This window comes from Neolamprologus multifasciatus, chromosome 7, assembly GCF_963576455.1.
Source record: "Neolamprologus multifasciatus chromosome 7, fNeoMul1.2, whole genome shotgun sequence".
Lineage (NCBI taxonomy): Eukaryota > Metazoa > Chordata > Actinopteri > Cichliformes > Cichlidae > Neolamprologus > Neolamprologus multifasciatus.
Genome location: NC_140445.1, coordinates 34020257 through 34032887, shown reverse-complemented (window position 1 = coordinate 34032887; position 12631 = coordinate 34020257). Strand labels below are relative to the sequence as shown.

Genomic DNA, 12631 nt, shown 5'->3' with positions numbered 1-12631 from the left:
CAACTAAAACATGAAAACAAGTGTGTAAAAACAAGTGTGTGTCACAAATCACAGAGCAGACAGAACTAAATGACCATAAGTGTAGATCCCAATAGATCCTAATTGTTTAGCTTTTCTTTTATGTTTCATTGTGGGTCTTACCATCTGCACTAAGCACAGAAACACTGAAAACACAAGTGAACATCTGAGGCTGGTATCTCAGCAGATTAATGCTCGTGATTTGGATTTCAGCTGTCAGATATGCATCTAATGTTCAGGGATCTAATTATTATGTTTGTGTTGTCTGCATTTTGCACCTACCTGATATCAGTTGGTGCCGTGTGCCTTCTTGGACTGGTGATCAGTTTGTGTATTTGAAGTGAGAATATAGTCATTTAAATGCTTTGTTTCTCTGTTTGTGTAGGAGCAATTTATTTTTACAATACAGGTTTCTGTTTGGCATTGACAGAGGACCGAGTTATTTGCATGTGGAACATTAGCTGGGCTGTTTTGGGGGATCCCATTGATATGATAGAGTGTTGGGTTGTTGTTTTTTTTCAGTGTTTTGTTTTATTTAATTGAAAAGTTGTTTTTCTGATGAGGCAAGTTGCCAAAAGGTCTTGTTCTGTCAGTCACAGTAGTGAAAAATACATTTATAACCAGAGCTGTGGATGAAAATGTGAAAATAGTTTGAAGAAAAGCAATAATACAGAACCAAGTTTATTCAAATCTTTATTCATTAACTTAGTAAAGTGTAGTTACTACCTTACACTGAGCATGCAGTTTATCCTTATAATAAGAAAATGAACAGTCAGCCCAGGTGACCTTTTGCATTTCTTTTTTCTTTGATTTTTTGTTTTATTTATGAGTTTAATTAAATGAATGAAATGAGAATTTATTTATTTGTACTCCCACTGGAAATAAAAGCTTTGCACATTTTTTTTTCGCAGTTTGGCGAAGACACTGAAAATGTTCTTGGAGCTTAACGTATACAAACTTTAACTTAATTTGATTTTGAGAGTGCATCTCACAACAAGGCACAGAAGAGTTAAATCTACATATACCAGTGCTAATGCTAATATTGTTTTCTGTGTGTCCAGACCAATGACGTCGCAGGAAACACTTGGAACTGGCTTTACTTCATCCCTCTCATAATCATCGGCTCCTTCTTCATGCTTAACTTGGTGCTTGGTGTTCTTTCTGGGTAAGTCATATATTACAGGTAAACCTAAAGGGTGAACTGTAGTTACTCTTCTTTAGGATCAGCATGTTGTTTGCTTTGTTTTGAAATCACCTCTGCCCCTGCTGTTTTTGTCAGGTTGCCAGTTTCTTTCACTGAATTTCAACTTCTCACAGTCTGTGTCAAAGGATGTGCCAAAATGAAAGAGTGAGACAAAAAGTCAATAAAAACTAACTTTTAATAAGTCAATGAACAAAAGAAGCAAATACTAATACAGTAGAAACCCCAACTTACGAAATTAATTAATCGTCGTTCAAGTGAAACAGCGAAGCGCAAGCAGTGTTGCCAACTCCTTAGTAAGGAAAATCGCTATTGGCTGTCCTAAAAGTCGCTAGAAGTCGCCAAATGACGTCATCACCTAATTTGCATAATTTGTCATGCTAATGTAATTGTAACCTACGTTGTTGGAGAGAGAAATAACGTTGTGGAAGAGACATAAAGTGAGTAAAAAACGTCCTAAATGCAGTTAGAATTTATTTAGAACTACAAATTAAATTTATTTTAGCAATTATTGTTTTTTAATGTCACAATTCCAACCCTGCTCCTTTATCCAGGCCTGGACTGGCAAAAGTGACCCGAAATTGGCACTCTGGTGGAGTTACTTTGTGTGTGAGAGTGTGTGTTTATAAGTAGTTTTAAACCTTGTGATCCACAAAACAGCCTAACAGTAAAAGAAGAACTCATGCGCGATACATTTGCAGTTTGGACGCACAGGTGTGAACGTCTCCTGCCCTGATAGCAGCTGGGGGAGGACTATCCTCCACCCGTGAGCGCTTTGGCACGGGTGAGGCGCCCACGGCAGCACCTCTGCTTGTTGAGAGTGAGAGCGATACGCGTTTTCATGTCAAAAAGTCGTCATAAATAAGTCTCCAATAATACCAGAAAAAGTCGCCAGATTTGTCGCTAGTCGCTTTTTAGAAAAAGAGTCGCTAAGGGGGTCTGAAAACTCGCTAAATATAGCGACAAAGTCGCTAAGTTGGCAACACTGAGCGCAAGTACGAATGCCAAGGGGGTTGTCACATGATTCGGAAGGCATTGTGGGCTCAGCCAATCAGAGCCAGCGGATTTCGTTACCCGGGCATTTTGCCATAACACGGGCAGAAATATTGCCGTTAAGTGCCTTCGTAACTTTAATTTTTCGTTAAATGGGGTATTCGTAAGTCGAGGTTCCACTGTACTTGGACAGGAAGATGTAGCACACGAGAAAATGAACACAGGGATGACAAACTGTGTGTGTGAGTGTGTGTTGGGGGGCAACTAAGAACTAGAGATCGAAAACGCTAAATATAGAATTTTACCAACTGCTAAAGACTTTTAGCTTTTATTGTTTTTTAAACTTGCCCATGTGTCCCTTGTATACAGTATGTATATATTTTTGGTGATCTTATCAAAATTTCCACTAAATAACTTAAAATTTTGAGTTGCATATTTCAAGATTTTTTACTTATTCAGAGGTAACTTAAAATTTACATATCTCAGAACGTAAACTTTTTTCTCAGTAGTGCAAAAATAAACTTCCATACTGATGTTTGGATCCTCTCATCACATCCATATGACAGGAAATGCTGCAAGCTAATAAGCAGTGAATGGAAGTCTATGTCACTTAAGTTATGTGAATGTGTTAGTGGAAGCGTTTCTATTAGACTTCTTGAGAATATTTTATAATCTTTAAAAGGACATTAAATTAAAGCTTCTGGCTGTTTCAGTGGCCTGTATGTACAAATAAGTATTTTAGGGCCACATTGTAGCTGTTTATAGGAGCAGCAAAAAATAAGATTATCTTATGGCTTGCGATAAAGTGCTAAACTGAGTGTTAATCAAGTAAATCAACAGAATATTCAGCATGCTTTTCTATCATCTACTGCTTCTCCTTCTCACTTTCTTCCTCTCATTGTCTTTCCCTGTCTTGTGTAATGAAAAGCCCGTGCTCGGTAGCTTTAATCATCCTGGTCCTCTGCACTCCTAAAGGCAACGTCTGTCCATGTCATTGTGTCTATGGTCACAAAGAGCCCTGCCTCACCTGTCGTGACTCACAGCCTCTTGTCTTTTTAAACTCTTGATTAAAGCAAACATGTTTGATCATTAGTCTGGACGTTGTAAGGAAACGCTGCTTAAAATGAAGCTCTTGAGAAAAATGATGATCCAACAACAGCTAGCTCATATTCCTTCAGTGAAATGATCACTTTGCCCTCTCATCTTCCTGGTTTTCTTGAAACTATTAAAAACTATGAACTGTTCAGTATTCCAAATCATGTTTCCTGATGACTGTGTGCCACCAATCCATTAACTTACATTAACTATATACAAGGCATAAATAGTAAAGTAGAGGACATCAACAAGGTAACAAAATCCTTTGAGCAGGCACTTCTAATGCTGGTCAAAGGTTGTTTGTTAATCTTTTCTTATCTTATTATCGCAATAACACAAGTGAAAAGTCAGACATACTCTAGCACTACTAAGGTTGAATAACTTGAAATGATTATACTACAGAGGTTGTGAAAAAAAAAGGATGTCATATGCATACCGCTGCTTTCAGTCTTTATGTTAAGCTAATAGCCTGCTGCTTATAGCTTCATATTAGACCATAAGACAAGAAAGTTGTGTGCGACAACTGAAAACGGAATAAACATGCTTCCTAAAACAGAACTGAGGAAAAAATACTATATCTTACGATTCATTGTTTTCTCTACGTGAAGTGCATATGCTGCCAATAGTCCTATCTCACAGAGCCACGAAACAGCATCATGAGCTTTCTTCTCCACCCAAACATTTCATGTCTGAAAATGTTGGAAATATCTCCTGACAGAGTTATGGCTATGCCAGCAGCCTTTTTTTCCTCTTGCATATCGTCAACCGTTTCCCAGCTGTCATCTTAACTCTGACATTATTAATCCATCTGCCCAAATTGTTTGAACCTCAACTTCATCTACAGTTTATCTGTCTCTTGCGTAGATCAATATCTGCTTACATGAGCCAAACATAAAAAAAATCTTTAAATGCAAACTACCACATGTTAAATGTTAATGCAATCTGTTCTTGCTGTGTATTAAAAAAAAACCCTGCTTCAACAGAGAATTTGCCAAAGAGCGAGAGCGTGTGGAGAAGAGACAGGAGTTTCTAAAGCTTCGCAGGCAACAGCAGATTGAGAGAGAGCTCACCGGATACTTGGAGTGGATCTGCAAAGCAGGTTAGACTCATCTTTCAAAAAGCATGGTTGTGTTTAGGGGGGAAAAAGAAAGGGAAAGAAAGAAATTCCCCCCTTTTTTTTCCCTTTCTCTCTTTTGCTGCAGAGGAGGTGTTGCTGGAGGAGGAGGATGAGATTGCAGAGGAGAAGTCCCCACTGGACGGTGCGTGGTACAAGAGGAAACAAAACCTTCCAGGTGAAAACAGGGCTGAGTATCTGTTGCCTGCTTTACCATGGTCCATTACCACAGGAGGCCGATGGTAAACCAGGCACAGAGAGGTATGGCTCATCGTTTCCATCTCATGACTGCTTTTGGACATCATTAAACTTGTGCACATGGATCATTTTAAAGTCATCAGTCATGGATGTGATCTGGCTCTTTTTTTCACCTGTCTACTTGTTGCATGGACTTTTATGATAAAAATTATTACTGTGATTAGAGAAATGTTTTGTTGTTTTTTTAAAAAAAAAAAAAACCCAACAAGCTAGCTGGCAATCCTATGGAGATGACAGGAGTCCAGGAACTTGATGCAGCAGCCAAAAAATTGTCTGGCATGTAACACTGCAGCATGTCGTTTTCACAGTTTTAGCCTTAGAAGTGCTGTTGAGCACTAAGTATGAGCACTTCAAGCAAAAGTACTGTAAACTATTCTTCAGAGATCACACCCCACCCTGAACCACTTTGAAATGACTGCACATATGATTTGAGACATGCAGTTTACACCTCATTTTATTTTATTTGTTTAACTTTAAGATGGCTGTTGTGGTCTTTTGCTTGAATGTTGTTTTCTTTCTTCTTTTCTATTACAGTCTAATCTCACAGTGTCACATATGTTTTGCTGGTAGTTATTTAGTGTTTTGTGTGTTGTGTTTTTGTGTAATGGTTGTCAGCAAACAGCTTGTAGGGGGATTAGGATCAAGTCCCGCCAGAAGTTAGCAGTGACTATTTGGATCTTTGAAAACCATGAACATGCAGAGTACACAAAGTAGTTGTGCTTGCAATTTTTAACTTTTCATGCAAAAATAATCTATGGCTAAACAGATTTTGTTGTGCAATTCTCAGATAATTAGCATATATCTAAAATCTTTAAGGTTCTTTATTTAAATTTAACCAGTCAGTCACCTCAGTATGTTTAGTCTGTTTCCAGGCTTTTGAGACATTTGCATCATAACACATCAGAGTTAAACAGTTATTATCAGTTAATATTACTGACAAACCATTAGCAGATTTATTTATTTAGCTTGCTAATTTTTGCTCTTTTGCTAATGCCAAATTAATTGCTTCACCAAATAACTATAATGCATAAATGCCTTGACCTCAAACATGCTGAAAATTTGAGGACCATATTCTTAAAAACAGGAAAGAGGTGGTCAAATATCCAGCCAGAATTAAACCAGAAGCTGGTTGATGGTAGAGACATCTGACTGAAGTACAACTTGCTAAGGGACATTTAACCAAATATAAGCGGAGGTATGCATTTGCAGTGTTGGGAAGGTTACTTTTAAAATGTATTCCACTACAGATTACAGAATACATGCCCCAAAATGTATTCTGTTACGTTACTCAATAAGAGTAACGTATTCTGAATACTTTGGATTACTTAATATATTATCATGCTGTTTACAACTACATGAATGTGATTTATTACTATTACCTAAGGTCCGCTGCTCCAAACCGTAGTAAAGGGACCTTTGGCTAATATGTTGGGTTCTGTGTCGGGCTCAAAGCTGAAAACTAGCTTTACTTTGTTGTCTGGGTCAACTTTGCTAGCGAGAGACAGAGAGAGGCGTTGAAAGGCTGCTCCAACAGAACTTATTGTTTCAGAAGAAAACACGAACACGGTGTACAGTTGAGTCTTAATAGCTTACTTACAACTGGGCTTGTGAGGCACTCTTCTTAGCTGCAGTATTTATTATTATATTTACATGCTTCCAGCTCCCGTATCTGCTCGGTGACAGCTCGTACTTTTCCACTCTCCTTTTTCTCCCTCCTCGCGCTCACAGACACATAACGGGTATGGCAGTCCATTCTCCCTGCAGCACGGACTACACTGCCCATGAGGCTACATTCTTTAGGGCTATGCCTGTAGCATTCTGCCTATTAGCTTAGCACAACAACAACCCGTCACCCTGTAGCCATGGCAACCATAACGCTGCTGCCTGGAACAACAGAACATAGCTGTCAAACAAAACCCAAACAGTCCTGACCCGGGACAGTATGAAACAGTTACTTTGTTGTAATCCATTTATTCCAACAAAGTAACTGTATTCTAAATACCACCTTTTTAAATGGTAACTGTAACGGAATACAGTTACTCATATTTTGTATTTTGAGCCTGCATGTATACTTTTAACTCTATGGGAATTAGAGAAAATCCAAAATACATTAAAACTTGTGCACCCAGCAGTTAAAAGAAATCGTTTAAGCCCAAAATTACTGTGACATTCATGCCTATGGTGAGTGTACTATGTAAATTTATAATCTTAACTGTATATGTGCTAAATAGTGGTTTTTACTCAAACAATTACTCTTATTACATTTAACATTAAAATAAAATATAAAATATTTGGAGTGTTACATGAAGTCCTAGTGAACATCTGTAAAATATGCTGTCAGTACAGTGCAGCCTGCTGGTCATGACTGCAAAATAAATCAGCATTTATGATTAGCCAGACATTTGATTGCAAATAATAGTTTCCACTCTGCCGTCTCATCTTCACTGTTCTTTGTCTCTGTCTTTGTCTCCCTCTCTTCCTCATGATGTCATTGCATTAGGCCCGATGTGAAGGGAGGGGTTAATTAGTGGGATTAACAGCGATAGTCTGAAGGAAACTTATTGAACCAACACACATACATACATGACGGTAAACTGATACACACACATTTGATACACATGCATGCTAATGACTCCAGCAAAATGACAGTAGTCAGCAGCGTTATTTCCCTCAATCAGTTACAAATGGAGGATTAAAACGTATGAGGCACAGCTTTAGAAAAAACACTCTGATGTTGTTGAAGCAGAAAATATGTATTTGGCATCCGTCAGATGAATGACAGGTATGATTAGCGGAGCAGAGTGTCAATCATAGCTGCCCGTCTGGAGAAAAAAAGGATTATAAAACTCTTTATTCTGAAATGATTTACTAAGTCTTTTAATGATAAGAAATTGAGGAAATTAGCCTTTTTATAACGTACTCTACAGGCTGGATATTTCATTTATAGATAAAAGATGTGCGGCAGCTGCTTTCAATTACTTTCAAAGAACAGAATTTTGAAAAAAAAAAATTAAAATATAACATCTGTTGCTTTTCTCACAAATATAGGGTTTCTTTAATTTAATCATTTGTGCAGATATCTACTTGTTTTCAAATCAGTTTGGCTGTTTTTTGAGCTCCTATAAATGAATCATTATAAAATGCTTACAACAAAGCAAACCCGCCAACCAAAACATATGTTATCTTAGTGCAGGTACAGGCATTTCTTCAAAAACCGAGTTGTTACAGGTTGATATTTTCATAGCTGCTTTTTTCCCTCTCTGAAGAGGGAACAAAGGTTTCTGGGATTCAGTTACAGAAAGAGATTTGATGATGAAGAATTAGACTTGGAGTGGTCTCAAAGCCGTATTTATTTTCTCAGCCTCCTTCCTGCCTCTCAGCTGCTTTCCCGAGCAGATATACAGGCGTTTGGATTTAATGAACGAGCCCACCACTTCTGCGGCACTGAAGTGGTCACATGACCCTCACATTCATGTCATGCTGGTGGTTTTTCATTCCAAGGCCGACTTCAAGCAGCAAGGCAGAAAATCTCTAAATGAAAAACGTGATTGATGCCTGCTATTCATAGCTCCCAATTAGCTCACCCATCTTCACCACACACACACAGTTGTTCCATTGGAAAAAGAAAATGCTAGCATTTCTTGACGTAATTAACTTCACTTTCACAGATCTGCATTAAATAATGCAGATGAAGCAGAACAGTTCCTACTGTATCCTCATATATATTATTATCCTTTTACATCCGCGCTGTTCTCTTTACAGTCCTGAAGCGAGGCAAAGTGAAGAAGGGTAAAAACGACCTGATCAGCGCTGAGGAGGGGGAGGATCCTTTCGCAGACATCTCCTCTGTTGGTAAATCTGGTAAAAAAAATTTTTTTACCCACGTCCACCAGCAGGATACCCCTGACCTTTACATGCTGTCTATTCACAAACACGACCTTTACAATAAACCCCCCATAAAGGCTCATCTTCTACAGTGAACACGTTCTCTGACTCTGTCGCCTCCCTTTATCAGATCAGGATGCCATGTCTCTGCGACATTTAAACACGAGGCCAAAGATCTTAATAATGTATATTATTCTAGCGGCTCTTGGATTCAGAGACCGAATGTCTAAAGTTTCTCCCGGCTGTGGATCTCCTTGAGGGTAAAAGAGCATAATTAACTTTTCTAATTAGACTGTTGAAATAGCAGGAGAATCACCTGCAGCATATTCAAATTATACTTTTAATATTAAGGGACTTCATGCTTCCCAACAAAGGCAACATGTAATTGCTTGTCTGTGGGTTGGAAACAGGCATTAGCAGGGTAAATGAAACCATTTAGCTGCCTTAATGTTTTTTCCCCATTGTCTGATCTAATGACTGTTTTTTTGTTTGTTTGTTTCTTTAGAAAAAAAAATTGCTGAGGGAATAGATGTCATATATATTCCATGTCTCATCTCATTGGTTTCACTCATAATGCCTGCAGTTCCGCTGTGCAGCACAGAAGTAGTAGGTGTGCACAGTTTTAATGAGCAGCTGCAGGTAAATTTCAAGGAGTGTTTAGGTGATTTAATGCTTTGATTTCTGTCCCATGGGGAGATTTTTTTTTTTTAATTTAATCAGTTTACAATCTTGGCCATGAACGAGTTCATTGCTTGGGAGCAGATTTAAAAGTGTGTTAAATCTGTTCAGAGCACATTTTTCTACCTAGTATAACAGTTAAAAAAAACTACTTTTTAATTTTCTTGTGAGCTTAGCTCAATAGTTGCCCCCAAAATAGCAGCAACTTACCAGTAACTTATTAATACCAGTAACTAAAAACACACACTGAAGATTAGGATAATATAAAACCAGCAGTCTTAAAAAATGGCTATAGCATGAAAATAGAACATTAGTTCAAATTAAAACAAGATAAATACCAACAGAACTGAGAGCCCTATCCCATGTTGTTCTAAAACTGCTCTATTTCTACATTGACCAAACCACAGAAATATTATTTTATTGTGGATTCACTGAATCAGTTTTGTCCTTTCTATTGGTGTCATGTGTAAAAAGTCTCAGTGTACATGAAGTAGTCAAATGGAAGAATTACACTCGAGCGAGTGTCCCTGTGCACCAGACAGTTACAGCTGGCTCAGTTTTCCTTCAATACTTGCACCTTTTTCCTAGTGACTTTCAGTTTCTTCCTTGTGCAGATAGATGTATCAGACTCTTATTCCGAGGAGGGCTTATGCGTAATATCGGCAGTTTAAGTCTGGGAGATTTTTTCTAGGGGGATGTTTCAACTGCAATTTTAACCCCTTATCTGTTGTTAGAAGAACGGCCTTACAACTATGCATGAGAAAACTGAGCAGTACCAGGAGGTGAAGATGCAGCAGACGTGGAAAGTGAAATCCAAAGTGGTTCCTGCGATAATAGGAACATTAGGGGATATTAGTAGCATTATGTAAACCCCAAACTGGAAACCTGGAAGAGTAGCTCCAGCAGATTCTACGTACAACATTCAAGCCTGTGGTAAACAATCCAGACATGCTGTGCAGAGTATCTCTCTGTAGGTACAAATAAAGTGATCTGAATCTCAAACACCCTAACACAACATACACACACACACACACACACACACACACACACACATATATATATATATATATATATATATATATATATATATAGATAGATAGATAGATAGATATACACACACACTTTTTCTCTGTTTTGCACTCCATGAGTACAGACCTAAAATTTGAAAGAAAAAAAACTACAGTTGCATCAAAGCCGTCCTACTGCTCTGTCTAACCTGCATGAGCTGCTCATGTATAGAGGAGAGAGGTTATTTACAGAGAATTAACAGTGCCTTTGACACTGGGTTCATAAAGTCTGTTGTGTTTGTTTTGGTTGAAATTCTGAGTGCAGCTTTCTTAACCTGACAGAAGTAAAATGTTTATTTCTTCGAAACAAAAAATCCCAATACACAGAAGCCTGAATATTTAATTACACCACAGCTGAAAGGGCAGGATGTGATGCATGCAAGCTCTTATTAGAAAACATTACTGTAAAAAAAAAAAAATTATAAGCCAAACCACACCAGCTTGGTTTATATGAGTCACAGAATGTGAGTATTTTATGAATGGAAGGCAGGAAACCAGTGTGCCAAACACATACCCATATCCATCACACAGTTCCTGTAAAACTACAGCTGGCTTAACTGTTTCTATACAGATTTACCTTACAATAAAAAATATTTAATTTATGTCTAAAAGAGGAAGTAGGTGGATTATTATTTTCTCTATGATTGCTAAACGAAAGCCTTGTAAGCATTACAGCCATCTGAGTGTAAAAGCTAATTTAAAGATGACCAGGGGAAAAAAGCAAAGGAAACGAACAGTGATTCATTGTGATAACTGTGAATCTGAGAAATAATTAGACGCTGCACACTCACACATTTCCTTTCTCACCTCTTGGTCATCGTTTTCAGCTCCTCCTGGCTCTCCGTTTGGTCGGGCCAGTGTGAAAAGCAGCGGTAAGATGGACAGCTCATCTTACTTCCGGCGTAAAGAGAAGAGGATCCGCTTCTTCATCCGCCGCATGGTGAAGGCTCAGAGTTTCTATTGGATCGTCCTGTGTGTGGTTGGCCTCAACACACTCTGCGTGGCCATAGTCCACTATGACCAACCCGAGTGGCTTACAAGAGCCCTCTGTAAGTCTCAGAATAAAATGCACTCCTACATACTCACTTATTCACTGCCTGTATGACTACACTCTCTCTGTTTTGTTGCTCTGTCCAACAGACACTACAGAGTTTGTGTTTCTGGGTTTGTTTCTGACTGAGATGACTTTGAAGATGTACGGCCTCGGAGTAAGGAATTATTTCCACTCCTCCTTTAACTGCTTTGATTTTGGGGTAAGTGTAGGCTGTAATCCAAGCTTCTGTTTGGTTTATGATGACTGGTGTCCTAAAATCAGAGCCACACACATCAGGTAATAACTTTACCTTCTCCTTTTGTCTTCAGGTGATTGTTGGCAGCATTTTTGAGGTGATCTGGGATATGATTAAACCAGGAGCATCGTTTGGTATCAGTGTGCTGAGAGCTCTGAGACTGCTTAGGATTTTCAAAGTCACCAAGTAAGTTCACTGTGTGAAACTACAAGGTATAACCATACATTTGTCACGGTTCTGGGTGATTTTGACCCAGCATTTTGAGTTCTTATGTTTTGGTTTGATTTTATATTATGGGTTATATTCTGATTCCCTTGTTTTGCTCTGTTGATCATTATTATAAATCTATGTTTCAGTTTATTCTGGTTAAGGGTTTAGTTCTTAGGTTTTGTCCTTGTGCCCTCGTGTTTAGTATAGGTTTAGTTGAGTGTCAAGTCTGTGTCTTTGTGAATTGGTTCCTGTTTTATTTTGAAGGTTTATGTCTTATATCAGTGTTTCTAGTTTCGCTTTCTCTGTCTCGTTAGGTCTAATTTCTCCCAGCTGTGTTCACACCTGTTTCTCGTTCCCTCATGTGTATATATAGTGTGTGTCCTCCAGTGTTCAGCGTCGTGTCGTATCCTCAGATTTGCCTTTGTGTTTCCGGTCTCAGCTTTCATTGTTCAGTTTATGTGTTTGTTCTTTGCCGGCAATAAAGCTGTGGTTTTTGAGTTGCTATTTTTGTCTCGACGAGTCTCCGCCTGCCTGCACACAGATCCCTGACAACATGCCTTCAATGCAGAAATGTTTTCTTTGTTTGCACTTTGCAGCCCTACCAATATTATTGTGTTCATTGTGTGCTGCAGTTTAGATGAAAAATGTCTCCTTCTTGGTGTCATAAATCAGACGAAGTGGAACACAAAAACAGTATACAGTGCATAACTGTTAAATATACATAACGTTAGAGTGAGAAATCTTTTAAGGAGTATGCTTTTTATCACTTTGCCTTGACTTTTAATCTGAACACTTAAAATGTGTGTCTTCAGGAAGCAATACA

General features: G+C 38.3%; 1 protein-coding gene across 10 annotated transcripts in view; it reads left to right on the top strand.

Moving 5' to 3' along the window:
* Window positions 1-12631, top strand: part of LOC146514633 (putative voltage-dependent N-type calcium channel subunit alpha-1B) — a 239835-nt gene that overhangs the window by 137124 nt on the left and 90080 nt on the right. For 5 of the 10 annotated variants that reach the window (XM_085164858.1, XM_085164854.1, XM_085164859.1 and 2 more), the window contains exons 6-12: window positions 1080-1183; window positions 4291-4406; window positions 4510-4599; window positions 8442-8540; window positions 11137-11358; window positions 11450-11562; window positions 11672-11784. In XM_085164858.1, the coding sequence (XP_085020984.1) occupies window positions 1080-1183; window positions 4291-4406; window positions 4510-4599; window positions 8442-8540; window positions 11137-11358; window positions 11450-11562; window positions 11672-11784 (857 nt within the window). The remainder of the gene's footprint in view (window positions 1-1079; window positions 1184-4290; window positions 4407-4509; window positions 4600-8441; window positions 8541-11136; window positions 11359-11449; window positions 11563-11671; window positions 11785-12631) is intronic. The other 5 variants (XM_085164860.1, XM_085164853.1, XM_085164856.1 and 2 more) reach the window with 2 other exon arrangements.